The following is a 15,589-nucleotide window of genomic DNA, read 5'->3' as shown; positions in this document are numbered from 1 at the left end:
AATTTAAGTTTGTAAATGATTGTAAACTAGAAAATCTCATTTGAATGGTAGTATTCCTTTCAATTAATTTTTATTTGTGAATAATAAAAAATCTCTTACAATGGGCTGATTATTATCTTTACTATTAGAGAATAATTTCACAAGAATTTAACTGATACTCAATAAAATAAATAAAAAAAAGCAAAAAATTTTTGAAAGTAAAACATTGTATTTATATTAATTAATTTGCAATATTTCATTTTTGCACAATTTTATGTAAACAATAATAGTATTAATAATAATAATAATTTTTATTTGCATTAAGGCTAGGCCTTGTTACAGGGAGTTATTTTTCCAGTAATTTATTAGTATACATTTGTTAAATGACAATCATTCAATATACATATTCTTAAAGATCACAAGTAACATTACAATAAAATATTTGGTAGTAACATAATTAATAAACATTATTTTATTTCTATTAATTTTTCATATATTTTTTAATTCTTTAGCGATTTGATTAAAAAAAAACCATTAATTCTATACATTTGATTTAACGAAGATTGTTTAATTTAGTTCTAAAGTCTTGATTTTGTTTCGTACATATTAGTTCTTTAATTTCATATTTTTGATGGTATTTATTTAGTCTTTCACACTCTCTTAGTAAATGGTTCAAAGAATAGTCACCCGAGTTACACCAATAACACCTGTCTTTAGTAAAACCAAAATAAGTATTATTAATAAACAATGAATATTTATTGAGTCTTAATTGGATTAATGTTTTATATTCATACCGATATTAGCAGTTATGATGTTCGAAGTAGACGGGATATTTAAAATGATGTACCATGGATGGTCTACTGAATGATTTAATAAGTTTTGATCCATTATTATTGATTGAGAAAATGCTGATTCGATCATTAATGAGTAGCCATATTGCCAATTCGTTTCTGAATTATCGAATAATCTGTTTGATACACCAAAAGATTGTAATAATTTCTAAAATTTATATTGCCATAGATTTTTATTGTTACATGAATTATTATTTTGATTTGGCATTATTTGATGTAAGAATCTTATGTTATCTTCATTAGTATTTTTTCATCTATAATAGAATTTAATCAGTCTCTTTAAATAAAACGGATATAGTTGGAATCTATTTGTTTCGGCTCGAACTGCATATCCTGGAACAGTTCTTTCTATTTTATATAGTTTTCGTAAGTAAATAACGTGAAATTTTTCTAAATCATATGATAAATCTAGTGCCCATATAGGGCTTACATAGAATATTGAAGGGATAATCAGTAGGTTAAATAATTTCATCTGTAATTTTATATTTGTAATTTTTAAAGTTGCGCATAAATAGATAACATTATCTATTAAAGAATTTATTTTTGTAGTTAGATTCTTAAAGTGCGATTGAAAATTGCAATTCCTGTTGAATAATATGCCTAAATATTTTATTTAATTTACTAAGATAAGAGATTGATTATTTAAATAGAATGATTTTTCTTGTTTTGGAAGTTTAACATTATTTCTAAATATAATTATTTTGGATTTAGAGATATTGATCATTAAAAACAGCAAATTCAGATAATTATTTACTATATTTATTTTGTAATGCAAGGCAATTTTTGTTGATGCAAGTAATACTAGATCATCTGCATATAATATATAGTGGTAAATTCTCCCAGAAATTTGAATTCCTTCAGTATCGAATAGAAATAATTTATCCATATCATTTACATAAAAATTAAACGAATATGGCGATAGCAGTTCTCCTTGTAGTAATCCTTGGTTTATGTTTAATTCTGGGAATATTTGGTTACCATGAATAATGTTGATTCTGTACATTGAAAATAATTTTGCAATTGAATCTGAGAATTTTTTTCCAGAGCCACAGATTATCAAAGTTGGGACATGAACTGAATCGAAAGCTTTTGATATATCAAAGCTTTAGTATGTAAATTTGCATTATTGATAATAAGAAGAATAAGGCCATTTCTGTTCCTTTTGTTTTTATAAACGCGAATTGAAATTTTGAGTTCAAGTTAAGTTCCGCAGTCCATCGTTGAAATTGTAGTGCCAGTATAGAAGTAAAGCATTTTCGTAATGTTGGTAGTAATGCTATTGACTGATAGTTTCTGGGATCTTTTCTATCTTCCTTTTCATAGATCATTAACAGTTTTACTGTATTCCAAGATTCTGGAAAGTTTGCCGAGTTGTAGAATGAATTGAATAGTTCAAGCAATACCCATTTTCCTGATGGTGGTAGTAATTTTAAGAATTTAACTGTAATTAGATCAATACCCGGTGAAGATTTTATTTTCATTTTGCTGATTGATGTCTCCAATTCGTCATAGGTAATTACTGGCTTTAAAATTTCATTTTCCAGATTTAGCGACTCTATATTAGTTATAGCAGTTATTCTTTTATAATAGAGCGACCGGGTCAAAAAGTCAATTTGCGATTGATTCTTGGTATCCTGTTTACGTAATTTTCATACTGTTGACCAAAACAGAGTATTATCTTTATTTAACATTAACTGATGTTCTAGATTTTTAAAATATTTTATTTTCTTGGATTTTAACAAATTATGATACATTGTTTTAAGTTTCTTGTAGTTTATAAGATTTGTTTCATTTGACATATTCCTAAACTGCTTTAAGGCTTTATTTTTCTTTAATTTAGAGATATAACAAGTAAAGTCATACCAAGGTTTCTTAAACATATTGGTTTTTATATAATTAATCTTTTTTATATTAATGAATTTTTTTATTAGATTTTCCAATTGGGAATATATCTGTAGTTCATTTCCTGGTATAATTTAAGGCAAATCTTTAATTTTTTCACTAATTTGCATTTGAAAATTCAGATAGACATAATTTATTTTTGATAAGGTTGAATTTCTCTATTATTTACTTGGATATTTGCCACTTCAAAGACAGTCTTGACTGGAAAATAATCAGATAGGTCGCAATTTAATACTTGAATTTCTACACATAGGTCAGACAGCAATTCAGAACATATCATTAGGTCTATTACTGAACTTCCCATATTAGCAACACAAGTGAATTCAGATGGATAATCATTTTTTATTCTTCCGTTTAAAATCACTAATTGCGATTGTTGACTATTTTTTAGTAATTGAAGGCCCAATCTGTTGTGCGTTTTATCTTTTGATTCTCAGTTAAAGTGAATTAGATTATTTGAACCTTTGTATTCTGAATCTATTATCTGTGCAATTGTGGAGTTAAAATCACCAAATAGCAATACATATGGAGAGATATTTTTCCATTTTTCGAGATTTTTAAATATTTTATTTAATAAGTCAATCTGATCTGGCAGAACATAAACTAACAAAACTATAATTAACTTTTTGTATAAGTATTTCATATCAGTATTATCGATTTGCAACAAGATTAAAATATAATTATTTGCTTTTTGGATAAATTTTACAGTACCAATGTTTTTTCTTAACATTAGACAAAGGCCTCCATGAGGTTGCCCTGGTCCTTCTGGTTTCAGTGCTTCAGAAGATATAATTGTATATTCCATCTTATTTTTAATAATTTCATTAACTGGTGTGACTAGCCAGGTTTCAGTTATACCCAAGAGATCAGTATTATATAGTAATTGTGAAAACTCCTGACTTTTTATTTTATGGATTAAGCCTTGGCAATTCCAGTTTGTGATATATAATTTAAGATTGTTTGAAACTTTACTATATTGATTATTTTCACTTTCTTCTTCTAGATTAATTATGTTATTTGGTTTTTCTGTAGAGAATATAACAAAAAAATTATCAGCGTATACTAACTGATCCTGAATATAACTATATGTAATTTTTTGGCAATTTATTATCAGATAGTCGTCATGCAGTTTTAGTTGTAATCCTTCTTTTTTTAAAATTTATATAGTATGGTATAAGTTTTTTTCTTCTTTTGCAGGAATCTTTATTTAAATCAGCTGACATATTAATATCTTGCCAATTTCCTAGCGTCTTATTATACTTCAACTTATTAAAGGCTGCAAGGATTCTATTTCTTAATTAATTTGATTTTAATACTATGCACTTAATATGAATATTTGGATTGGGTATTGAGTAGATATTTTCTATATCTTCTGATTCGCTGCATACTATTTTTAAAGTGCTAGAAAAAAATCTTGCTAATTCATTTTTAGTTATATCTTTAAACTGATTCGAATAGTCTTATATTATTATTTTATTACTATTCATAGTGTTAGTCAAAGTATCCAGTTTATATTGAGTTAATTCATTTTCTAATCTTAATTTGGTAAATTCAGTTTCTATTTTATCATTTCTTATTTTTGTAATTGATCTTTAAAATGTTTAATTTCATTTTGAATTATATTAATTTCTTGTCTTATAAGTGAAAATTGACTCACCAGCTTATCATTACTATTGGTTATCAATTCAACTATCTTATTCCATAATTCTGCTGTTGAAATGTCTGGTTGTTCGGTACGTAATTGTTCTTGTGAGGAGGTTAAATTAATTAGCTCACCGGTTTGGAATAATGATTCGGTTCTTCTAAGTTCTGTATATTCAGTGATAAGATTTGATTCCAGTTCCAATGATTTGGATTAATCAGCAATTTTTGACAAGTTTGTGGTGGTCTTCCTCTCTTTATGGGAGTTTTCTGTAAGGGACCAGGATTTGGTTCTATTCCGGCAATTAGTAATAATAATATAATAAGCTTAATATTATTCATATTAGTCCAAAATAATTTAATATTCATCATCTCTTGGAAAATTAGACAAACTTTGGAAGTGGAGAGAAATTCACACCAACAGCTGTGACGATAAGAGCACCTCCCAATAATAGTAATAATTACAAAAAAATATAATAAACTTTAATTTTTAAATAAAACATTTAAAATTATTTCCTACAATTTCAAGAATCAGTTATTATAACTAACAAAATTTAGACAAAAGTAAAATAGAATAAAAGTGATTAAAATAAAATTATTAGTCTTACTGAATAAAACTCTTTCTATATTATATCTATTTAACTAAATCTAGCCATTCAAAAGTCACTAGATGAGCTTCATATTGTTTAAATAACAATTATAGTTAGTTCATCCAACTTTTATATATCTAGTTTTAAGATTTTAAAATTTAACAGAAACTTAGACAAACAAATAAGCTGTATTTATTAATTTAATAATAATAAATAATTAAGAAAATTTTGCAGAGAAATTAAAATCGTATAATCTTTTTTCATTGTACATACCAGTCATGGTTAAAAGTAGAGTCATAAAACTTTCTGCACATTCTGGAACTTTCAATTCATCAAGCTCTCCATCTTGATAACATAATTTCCATGCTGAAGTAGAATTTAATAGTAAATCCATCTTCTCAAGTGCACCTAAAAATAACAATAATTTTTAAACTTTGACAAATTATTATTATTTTTTCAGCAATTCATTTATACTCTTATTTTGCAAATAAACTTATAAATAGAAAAAATTAAACAAATTACACAATAAATTTATATCAATTTTTAAAATTTAGTACAAAATATTATTTTGATTGAAATATATATTATTATGTAAAAGAAACAAATTGCTTAATTGAAGCAGTAGATGAAAAATATGAGAATGTTTTCAACTGATCAGCCACCTTTGGGCATAAAAAAAGTTTGCCAAATGATATTGCTTATGGATACGGGAAACTTAAAACTAACTGTAAATTAACTATATTATTTCATAACCAGAATAAGTAGTATATATCTATTAATAATTTGATACAATTTACATGATTAAACTTCAAAATAATAAATAGTCTTAAAGTAACACATACTCATTCTCTTATTACTAAAATTATTAATATTTTTTTTACATTATTAATTTAATTATTGAAATGTATATTTACTCACTGGAATATAATAGCAATAATTCAAAATCAATTATTTGCATTTGTAGATTTTGACACCAAACATAAAATCATATCAATGTTTAAATATTTATCATATAAGTACAGATATCCCCCATATAATAGGTAGTTAGGTTTCAAAAAAAGTGCTGTTGTTATGCAAATCTGTGCTATACAAAACAAAGGACTAGTATAAAACATAGGATTAGGTTCCAAAAGTTAGAAAAAATATACTATTCGTTTACATAATTAAGAAAGTATGTCTATTAAAGCAATCAGTAATTAACTAAGAGTCTCGATAAAATGTATTGCACATTAATATTGATTTTTTTTTTTTACTGCTAAACACCATTAAATGAGGATGTTTTCTTTTTTGGTGAAATGTTGTCATCTTCAGAGTTTTCCTGTTGACCTTAATCTGAAGTCTAGGCAACATCTTGCTTTTTCTGTACTTTTTCATAAAATTTGGTATATACATTTGCTTGCATTTGCCTAAGAGATCTTTAAAAATTTAATCTTTTCATGCAGTAACTTTTAATTTAATTTATAAAAATAAAACACAGCAACATCTTTTAGGTTCATTTAGAACACTATCACCAATGACAGTGACACCTGGTTTAAAGATAGAGTAGAAAGCTAGGACAAGGAAGAAGAAAAATTTTACTGTACAATCAGATCTCACATCTCATAAGGTACAAAACAACATTGAAAATTTAAATATTCTATCAAAATAATCACTAATAACTATCAAAATAATGTTCAGAAAATAATAATAATGCACTGTACAAAATTAGGAATCATCAAATAAGACATCTAATTTAGCACTTTTGGCTTTTCATTGTTAATAAACGTGGCCACAAACGTAAAAGATAAATTTTTCTTAAAAATATCAACATCCAGGACTAACTATACTTAACATTGAAGAAAATCACAAAAACATTTTGTACAAAACTTCTCAAACAAGTAGAGAATGTCTAAAAACACAAACTCAAATAGACTTTATATTGTAGTAATGACCTAAGTTAAAATATGTAAAGATAGACAGTGTCCTCTGCTGATGGTGATAATCAAAAAATTTTAACACAAAGAATTAACGACATTTTAAATGGTTTTTAAAAACTTAAGAAAAATTATTACCATCACCAGCTGAGGGCTGTTTTTTCACATACAGTGGTGCCTCGTATAACGTACGCCTCGAATAACGGACGCTGCGAACAACGGACTTTCTGTTTGGCCGTCATGTGACTCGAGCAACGGACTGGTTGCGAACAACGGACTTTCCGGCATAATTGGTGACTGCTCCATGGGTGCATTGTTTAATAGCGGTCGCTCTGCGTCTCCGCTACTACGGGAGTGCGCTGCTGTTTGTAGGCAATTAGGAACGACGGTGAAAGAAAGAAAGATAACAGCGCCCGCACTATCAATAGTATCGTGATGGAGGAATCTATAATTCTAAAATATGAGCTTTTAAAGGCAAAAGAAGAGTCCCAATTATAAAATTTAACCATAAAATGGATTATTTATTGAAAGAGCATTCAAAATAGCCACAAAAAAAATTAGAATGCCGGCTACCATTCGAAAAAAATTCGTAAAGACGCTTACATCACTGCATGCGTTAACTCACGCTTTCACAATTTCTAAATTTTCATTCATAAAACCACATAATGGACCCGGAAACGAAACTATCTGAGCCATGGAGGACGCCATGTTGCTTTCCACCGTAAACTACTGCTACAAGCAGCCGTTTTTGCCGTTCGACGGCGCGCACTCCCACTGGAATTTAGGAACGTGTTTCGCAAGAATTTTTAAACGGATGTCGCTCGCAGAGTTACGCGGAGGAATAAAAGAACGCACCCCATGTTCATTTTCTTTTTTAAATGATACAGTACGGTTATTTTATGCTGCGGAACGAATTAGATGTTTTAACATGTATTTCTATGAAAAAATGCGTTTCGTATAACGGACGTTTCACTTAACGGACGTGCACCTGGAACAGATTAAGTACGTTATATGAGGCACCACTGTATTTTAATTTAGGCCATAGACTACAATAACAGATCAATCTATGTGTTTTTCAGACTTCCTTTGCATATTAGAGGAGGACTTTTATTCAAGAAAATTTTTTGTAATTTTCTACAATGTTAAAAGTAACAAATTAAATTGTTTTTTAATTATACCACTTGTGCAAATTTCAGCTCACCTCCCAACAATGGTAACTTTTTTGTTCCTGTCAGTGGCCATTACTCAGAGGTTTGGCTGTATTATATATAGTCATGTTATATGAATAAAATATCAATTTACATTATTTTTGATAAATTACTGAATATCAAGATAATGTAATAAATTAAGTTACAACATACTTTTATGTTCAAGGTTCCTCCAGCGATTGAAACAAATATCACTACTTAATATATTTATGGTGCTTGGAAGAGACTGAGGATATCCTTGATTGTGTAATTCTTTTTCAAACAGCAATACTTCATCAATGGTATGAGTTAACAATTGTTCATTATACACTAAATTTGGCATATCATTCTGTAATTTTTTCATGGCCAAATGAACAAGTGTTCTCATTAATTCTACCTGAAAAAGTTTTAATTTATTAATGATTATCAAATTATTACTCCTAAATAATTGTTGCTTGTAAGAAATAGCTTGTAAGAAATAGCAAAAAAAAAAAAAAGAGGCATATTTTAAATTGAGCAGTAGAAAAAGTTTCTAGTAAAAATTTAAAATCAAGAAAACAATAATAAATCTATAAAATGATAATCTGAATATTACAGATCTACTTTTGATCACAGAAGATGGACACAACAAAAAGATGAATCAATTATATTTAATATTCCTTATTTTGCATTTCTAACAAATTCTATTATTTATCATAACAAAAGTATTCTAGAATACCAATAAAAAAATATAAAAGACACAATGGTGCAAAACATAAATTATTATTCTTCAGCAATTATCTAAATAGCACATACAAAAAAGCATCAAATATTATATTATAAAAATTACTAGTTCAATTTTCATAATTCAATAAAACGCAAAAATTAGAAATTTTGTTTAAACACGATTACACAAAAATATTAAAATATAAAATTTTAATATCAAAATGCAAACATATTACATGTAATGACAAAACATATTTGAGAATGATTAACTATCTATTACGTATTTAATTTTCTTTTTGTTTTGATTATTGTTCTAACAGATTAAACAATATATGTATATGCTCTTGATAAATTTAATAATTACAAATTAAATTTAAATTTAATTTTATTTTAGATATTCTGGAAGAAAAGAATTGGCCTGGAATGAAACTCAAACCCAAAACTCCTATTTAAAGTGCAGATGCATTTACATTTATGCTAATCAGATCATTCACCAATCATTGCTTCTAGAGCTATTAATTAATTTAGATTAGACCATACTGGTCATTCACAATCAGATTTAATATTGTTTGGTGTTACCAATATTAAAATATACAGAATATCTAACTCAAATAACAAATAATTTAAGAAACAAGTTTAAAAATTGGATTATATAACTATAAATTCTAAACATTAAATAAGATGTTCTACAGAATTATAGTTCTTAATTGATAATATTGTATTATGTTCAATTAATACAAAAGTACCTCAAAATATTTTCAAAGATATGGTAAGAATTAATCTTTGTCAGATCATAATGACAACAAAAAATAATTTTTTATTTTTGTTATCATTCATTTTTGTATGCAATCATTTATCATTGTATTCTTTTGTTTCAATTTTTTTCGCTTACTTATTTTGTAGCAGATAACTATATAAGTTAAGTATGCGTATTTCTAAATAGATGTATTAGATACTGACCCAAATCGTCATACTTGAAATGATGTGATCAGAGTAAGTATAAAGATAGAATGATTTCTATTGAGACTGATTATGTTAGTAATTTTGTATGAGTAAAATTTAATACAACCCCAATTAACTTAAATGGATCACTTTTATTTTGACAGTTACCTGAGTTTTATAGAATCAGAATACATATTCTTATGTATTCTGATTCAAGACATCAAATTCTTTTCAAAGTAAAGGAATTTTAAAGTCAGAACACCAAAACTGAATAAATTTTTTCATTACAACATTGCTAACTTTTGCAGTAAAAAAAGAGAGATGAGTTTGATATAAAAAATATAACAAATATTTACAATTCCAATTTGCTAATGCAATATTTTATAAAAAAGTAATAAAAATATACAATAAAATAATTAAAAATCTCATAATAAAAACATTATTCAGCAAATTAAAAAAAAAGTTATAAAAGATGCACAAAAATTCTAAAATAAATTGATAATTAAAAATGATCAACACAATTATTTATGTTTAAATTTTGAGTATGTCATTAGAAGCATCAGAAATGAACAAAAATATCACTAACCTTTGCATAAATATGTTCTAGTTTTTCAGAGTTTAATAAAGGCTGAACAAGATGGTCTATAAGCTCCAAATGGTCACGAATCCACATTAATATTTGTGTCAAATACCATTCTGGCTGAAAGTTAACATACATAATTAATAAGAACTAAAATTACAGTAGAGCATCGATTATCCGACCCCCGATCGACCGTCACGTCGGTTAACCGACCGCGTTCTAGTCGGCAAATTCAAATGCCCGCCAGTGGTGTGGCGGTACAATATTTGGTTACGTCTTGGCTACTTTAATATTATTTTTGTTAAATTTTTGCACGCTTTAGCTGGCAACACTGGCTCAACCGTGAAAGGGAGACCAGTATTTAAACCAGGCTTAATTTTCTATTTTTTTCTTTATTTTTGTATTTATTTTGCGCAAAATAAAGAAATGATTTTGAACAATACAATAGCAACAATTATTATTTAAAAAAAAATTTTGTTAGGCTTAACATCTATGAAAATTCAATGCGAAGTAGGTTAATAGCGATATACTAATATACTAATTACGAGATATACTAATATACTATACTAATAATGTATTTTTTCATACTTTTCGGTTATCCATTTTTCCAGTTATCCGACCAACCGCAGTCCCCAATTGAGTCAGATAATCGATGCTCTACTGTATATACATAGATTAATTTATTTCATATAATTTGAAATGCACAAACATTGCTTAAAATAGCTAAACAGTTTCATATTAATTTGAATTTTTTCAAATTTTTACGAAGTGATAAGAGTTCCAAATAAAATTTTCACATATCTTATTAATTTTACTTTTGATGCTTGATATCCTTGCAAAAAATAAAAATGTCTAAGGTAATATGATTCTTTTAAGCAGTTTATTTTGATCATTTTATATTAAATTGAAAAAAATGAATTTTTTTATTATCAAAAATAATATAAATAGTAATAGAAATTACTTTATCTAGTCGATTAGTCTGTTTTTTTGTTGTGAAATGAAAAATAAATCTTTTTTGTAATGGTCTCATCATCATCTGAAGAGGCAATAATAATGGTTCAAATCCAAACTCATTATCACTATTTTTGATTAAATTATCTCTGATTAAATTTTGTCAAGGAAACTGTTGTTCTGTTCTGAAAAAAATTTTACATTAAAATTAAATTTTATTGCAAAAAATAAATTTTTATATATTTTTCATAAGTATCAAAGAATTAAATTAATACATCATACTAAAATGCATAAGTTTGTCAATAATTAAAAGGATACGGTAATTGTATTTCCAATAAATAGGTGAACAATACTTTAAATTTCAATGGTGGTTGTACTAGTGAAGGAGAAGTTGCAGGCCAAGGTATTGACGAAAGGATTTTATCAAAATTACTGTTAAGAAAAATAATTTAGCTTTACATATTTTATGATTAAACATTGTTTATTCAAAAGAATAATTATTAAAAAGCATTTACTGAGATGTCTAGTAAATTAAAAATATTAACCTGCCAAATTTTTCTTTCAGAATATCATGCCAATACAAGATAGTTTGTTTAATATAATTAACTAAGTGTGTACATTGAGAGGATTGTAAGTGATTCCACGTATCTTTAAATTCACAAAAATGTGTAACTGCTACATGGTCAGCTCCTTGTACCAATGCTGATTCTATTGACTTGCTATAAATAAAGTAATAATAATAATAATTAGAAAAATATTTTTAAACCTTATTTTATATTAAAAAACTAAAATATATTATTAATACATCATATATTAGAAAATTAGAATATCAATTCAATCAAAAATAGAAACTCAATTAATGCATTCTTCTTTTGTGCAAAAATAATGTAATTTCCAATAGCAGTGGCTTTATTCCTATTAGAAAGAAATAGTTTAAAATAACTTTATTTTTCTTATTTTTTATCAGATATATTCATATTGAATCTAATGTAACACATCAGTATATTCATTAAACAATACATATTTAATCATTTCAGTGATTTAAAAACATAACATGAACAAAGTAATATTATTCTAAAATGAAATAATTTAGTTAAAATTATTTTTAATCAAACATTTTTTATATGAAAACTGAAATTAAAACATAAAAGATTGATATTTCAATTACTGTAATATTTGGAATTTTAACCACAGCATGAAAATATCTATAAAACTTTAAATTATTACTATTATTAATCAATTAAAAAAAAATGAATAAACAGAGGATAAAAAAGTATAAAATGAGTAATAAAGAAAAAAATTAACTAGTCAAAACAGGATATTTAAACAGTAAATTAACTATAACAATTTAGTTGAGTCTAAATGATTAGTAAACACTTATTCTGTTTTCCAAATTTTTCTTTCCACCCGTTCAATTCTGAAGAATCAAATACAATAGTCCTAAAAACTCAACTTAACCAAAATGTGACGAGTTACTGAAAATGACATATTTTGTGGACTCTGGAATGGGTCATTCATAACTCGTAATACATTGATACAAATTAATCTATTAAAAATCTCTGAACAGATTCAGAACAAAAGAAAATCTACAGTACAATCAATCTAACATAGAATAATTACTCTACTACAAAAGATGTAAAAATTTATTCTAAATTAAAGAATTTGATTAATGTACAATACTGCAGCTTAGTGATGATGCTGGTCTAAATGGCAGAAGTTTCATAAAAGCATTATATGTGCAAATTCATACATGTATTAACTACGTACCAATAGTAACCATTTCTATTTGTAGCTAAATTTTAATTTTAAAAAAATATTGGCTATTCAGTGGCTACTTTCAACTTAGTGACATTCACAACATGGTGTTCTGCAAGGGCACCTTCGAAAAAAATAGTTATATTCTTTGTTTACCCAAGGAATTTATGGTATTATCAAGTGTAGTCAGTGAAGAATGATAACTTATTTGATCCTGATGTTATGTTTTAAAAATTAGATGTATTTTTGTTTTTTAAATGACACAAGAAGTTTTATAAAATGTTGAGTTATCGAGAGACAAGTTTCTAGAAATCTATTGTATTTTGATTTTGTAAAATAATATTGTTTTGGTCATATCATACAAAAACTGAAATTCCAAATTAGTATGATTTTACTGTGTAAATCAAAATGTCAGAAAATTGAAAAAGTTATTAGATAACAATTCTAAATCTTCAGGACTAAAAAATTTTTTATATCAATTTTTGTAGTTAGAGCAAATTTTACATTTCTAAAAATCATACAGCAAAAAAACCCACAATAAATAAATAATTTGTTTACATTGTAAAGAAAAATTCTAAAAATCCAGGATGTAATGTATTTATATAAAAATACATTGTAAAAAATACAAAAAAAAAAAGATTTGCATAAATATAGGCGGGAAAAGTAGCCTAAAAAGAAAGGTCGACTCCACCGTGCAAATCACGTTCCCGTGACGTCAAAATGGGACAAAACAGAGAAGACAAGAATAACGTATTCGTATTGTCTTTAATACTTTGTATTTTTTACAATGTATCGATAATTTTATATAAAAATAATTTGTAACTTTTTCAGTTTTTAACTCTCCACCCTGTAGGCACTAAGAAGACTTTTTAACCATATGCTACATTACTGCATGTTCTTGTAATCAACAAAATTGTAAAGAAATAACAATTTTATCTATATATATAAAAACGAATGTATGTCTGTCTTTGTGTGTGTGTGTTTGTCCTTCATGCATTACCACACCATTTATCCGATTGCCATGAAACTTTGGGAAGTTGTTTAGTACATTCCCGCGAAGGTTTGTGGCATATGTGAAGATCACCATTTCCCCCTTTCAAAAATATATTTATATATGGATTAAGGCTTTTATGTCCAACAGATGGCGCTAACTTCCGACGACCTAAGTTTGCTTTTCTGTGAGGCATTATGCTTTTCTGTGAGAATGGACCTAAGCAGATCATTTTCTACCTATCTATATAAATAAAATACAACGTTTGTTTGTTCCTACCGATTCCTTTGAAATTTTGACACAACGTTGCATTCGAATATGCACGTGTTTTTATATAATATACATGTCGAAATTCCCCCTACGGGGGGAGATGGACGGGATTAAGGCTTACCGTGAAGAACTCGGCTTCTATTTATACTATTTTACATGCGGATTTTTGCGTTTTTAATTGCGCTTTAATAGGTGACGTCAACAGAATATACACTAAAAAGGGATTTTTTGAAATTCCCCCCATGGGGGAAGTGTTACACATTTATAATAGATACATTTTGAGCCACAACAAGCGTGGCCGGGTCAGCTAGTTTTATATAAAACTAGTGGTTAGGAAAATAACGAAGAAAACTTTACCGAACATACTATTGGTGCAGTATTATATTACACTTATCTGAAGCCGGCCCACACATTTGGCATTTGCCGACTGCCGAGCATCGGTCTGCAGCGGGAATTACAAACGTCCATCCGAGATTCGACAACGTACCGACGAGAGCAGAAAATGGCAAATACCAAATTTTCATCGAGAGAAATCACCCACGCCACTCGGTACCGGCCGGACGTTTGCTCGGCATTCGGCAAACATCAAATACGCAGAATCCTTTCTCCGACCTTTCGTCCGAGAAAGCATACGTTAACTTTATACGTGTATTTACGATAATGTTTTTTTTTTGATATTTTAAACAATGGCTAATAGAAGATAATAAATACCTGATATTTTCTAATCTTATTACCCATTCTAAATAACATTGGGCATTCTGCAATTCTTGAATTTCCGAAAGAGGAACGGAAAATTTATCTTTTATCCCTTTAACCTCTGTAATATGATCCTGAGCCTCCTTCTGTATCTGTTCCACGTACGAATTTAATTCGGTAGCTTTCGCGATTGTTTCTTCCGCCTTACTCGATATATCGGCTAACTCTGAAGGAACTTTTTCCGAGGATAAATCTATCTGTAAATAATAATGTTAAATATTGTCATACTAATTAATTACTTACAATTTTCAAATTTAGGTATTATTACAAAGCGTTACCTTGGATTGTAATTTACAGATTTTGTTAGCATTTTTTTCTGACACAATTTTAGCGCGTTTTAACGATTTTAAGTCACAAAATTCGAAATTTAAAAAGTTGACAACGTTAACAGATAACTCTTCTTCCATCTTGAAAGCATGACTGCGCCGTCTGCCGGTCACATTTGAGAATTTTTAAAACATTTATTTTGAATGCAATATTAATTTCTTTTTCTTATTAAAATCTAATAATTCTAACATATTAATTTACAAAAATAAACTAAACACATTACTAGAAAAGAAACTATCTTCAAATTAA

The 15,589-nt window shown here is 27.2% G+C and overlaps 1 protein-coding gene across 2 annotated transcripts in view; it reads right to left on the bottom strand.

The window, feature by feature from the left end:
- The window catches only part of Rint1 (RAD50 interactor 1), a 38,048-nt gene extending 22,622 nt beyond the window's left edge, over positions 1–15,426 (bottom strand). For both annotated transcript variants that reach the window (XM_067269278.1, XM_067269279.1), the window contains exons 1-8: positions 15,292–15,426; positions 14,969–15,210; positions 11,787–11,960; positions 11,560–11,673; positions 11,252–11,390; positions 10,297–10,410; positions 8,238–8,460; positions 5,237–5,371 (exon numbers count right to left, since the gene is read on the bottom strand). In XM_067269278.1, coding sequence (XP_067125379.1) covers positions 5,237–5,371; positions 8,238–8,460; positions 10,297–10,410; positions 11,252–11,390; positions 11,560–11,673; positions 11,787–11,960; positions 14,969–15,210; positions 15,292–15,420 — 1,270 coding nt within the window. In that variant the 5' untranslated portion in view covers positions 15,421–15,426. The remainder of the gene's footprint in view (positions 1–5,236; positions 5,372–8,237; positions 8,461–10,296; positions 10,411–11,251; positions 11,391–11,559; positions 11,674–11,786; positions 11,961–14,968; positions 15,211–15,291) is intronic.
- Positions 15,427–15,589: the final 163 nt, after the last annotated feature.

This window comes from Centruroides vittatus, unplaced genomic scaffold (genome assembly GCF_030686945.1).
Source record: "Centruroides vittatus isolate TY-2023 unplaced genomic scaffold, ASM3068694v2 contig_349, whole genome shotgun sequence".
Classification (NCBI taxonomy): Eukaryota; Metazoa; Arthropoda; class Arachnida; order Scorpiones; family Buthidae; genus Centruroides; species Centruroides vittatus.
This window is presented reverse-complemented; position numbering and strand designations above follow the sequence as displayed.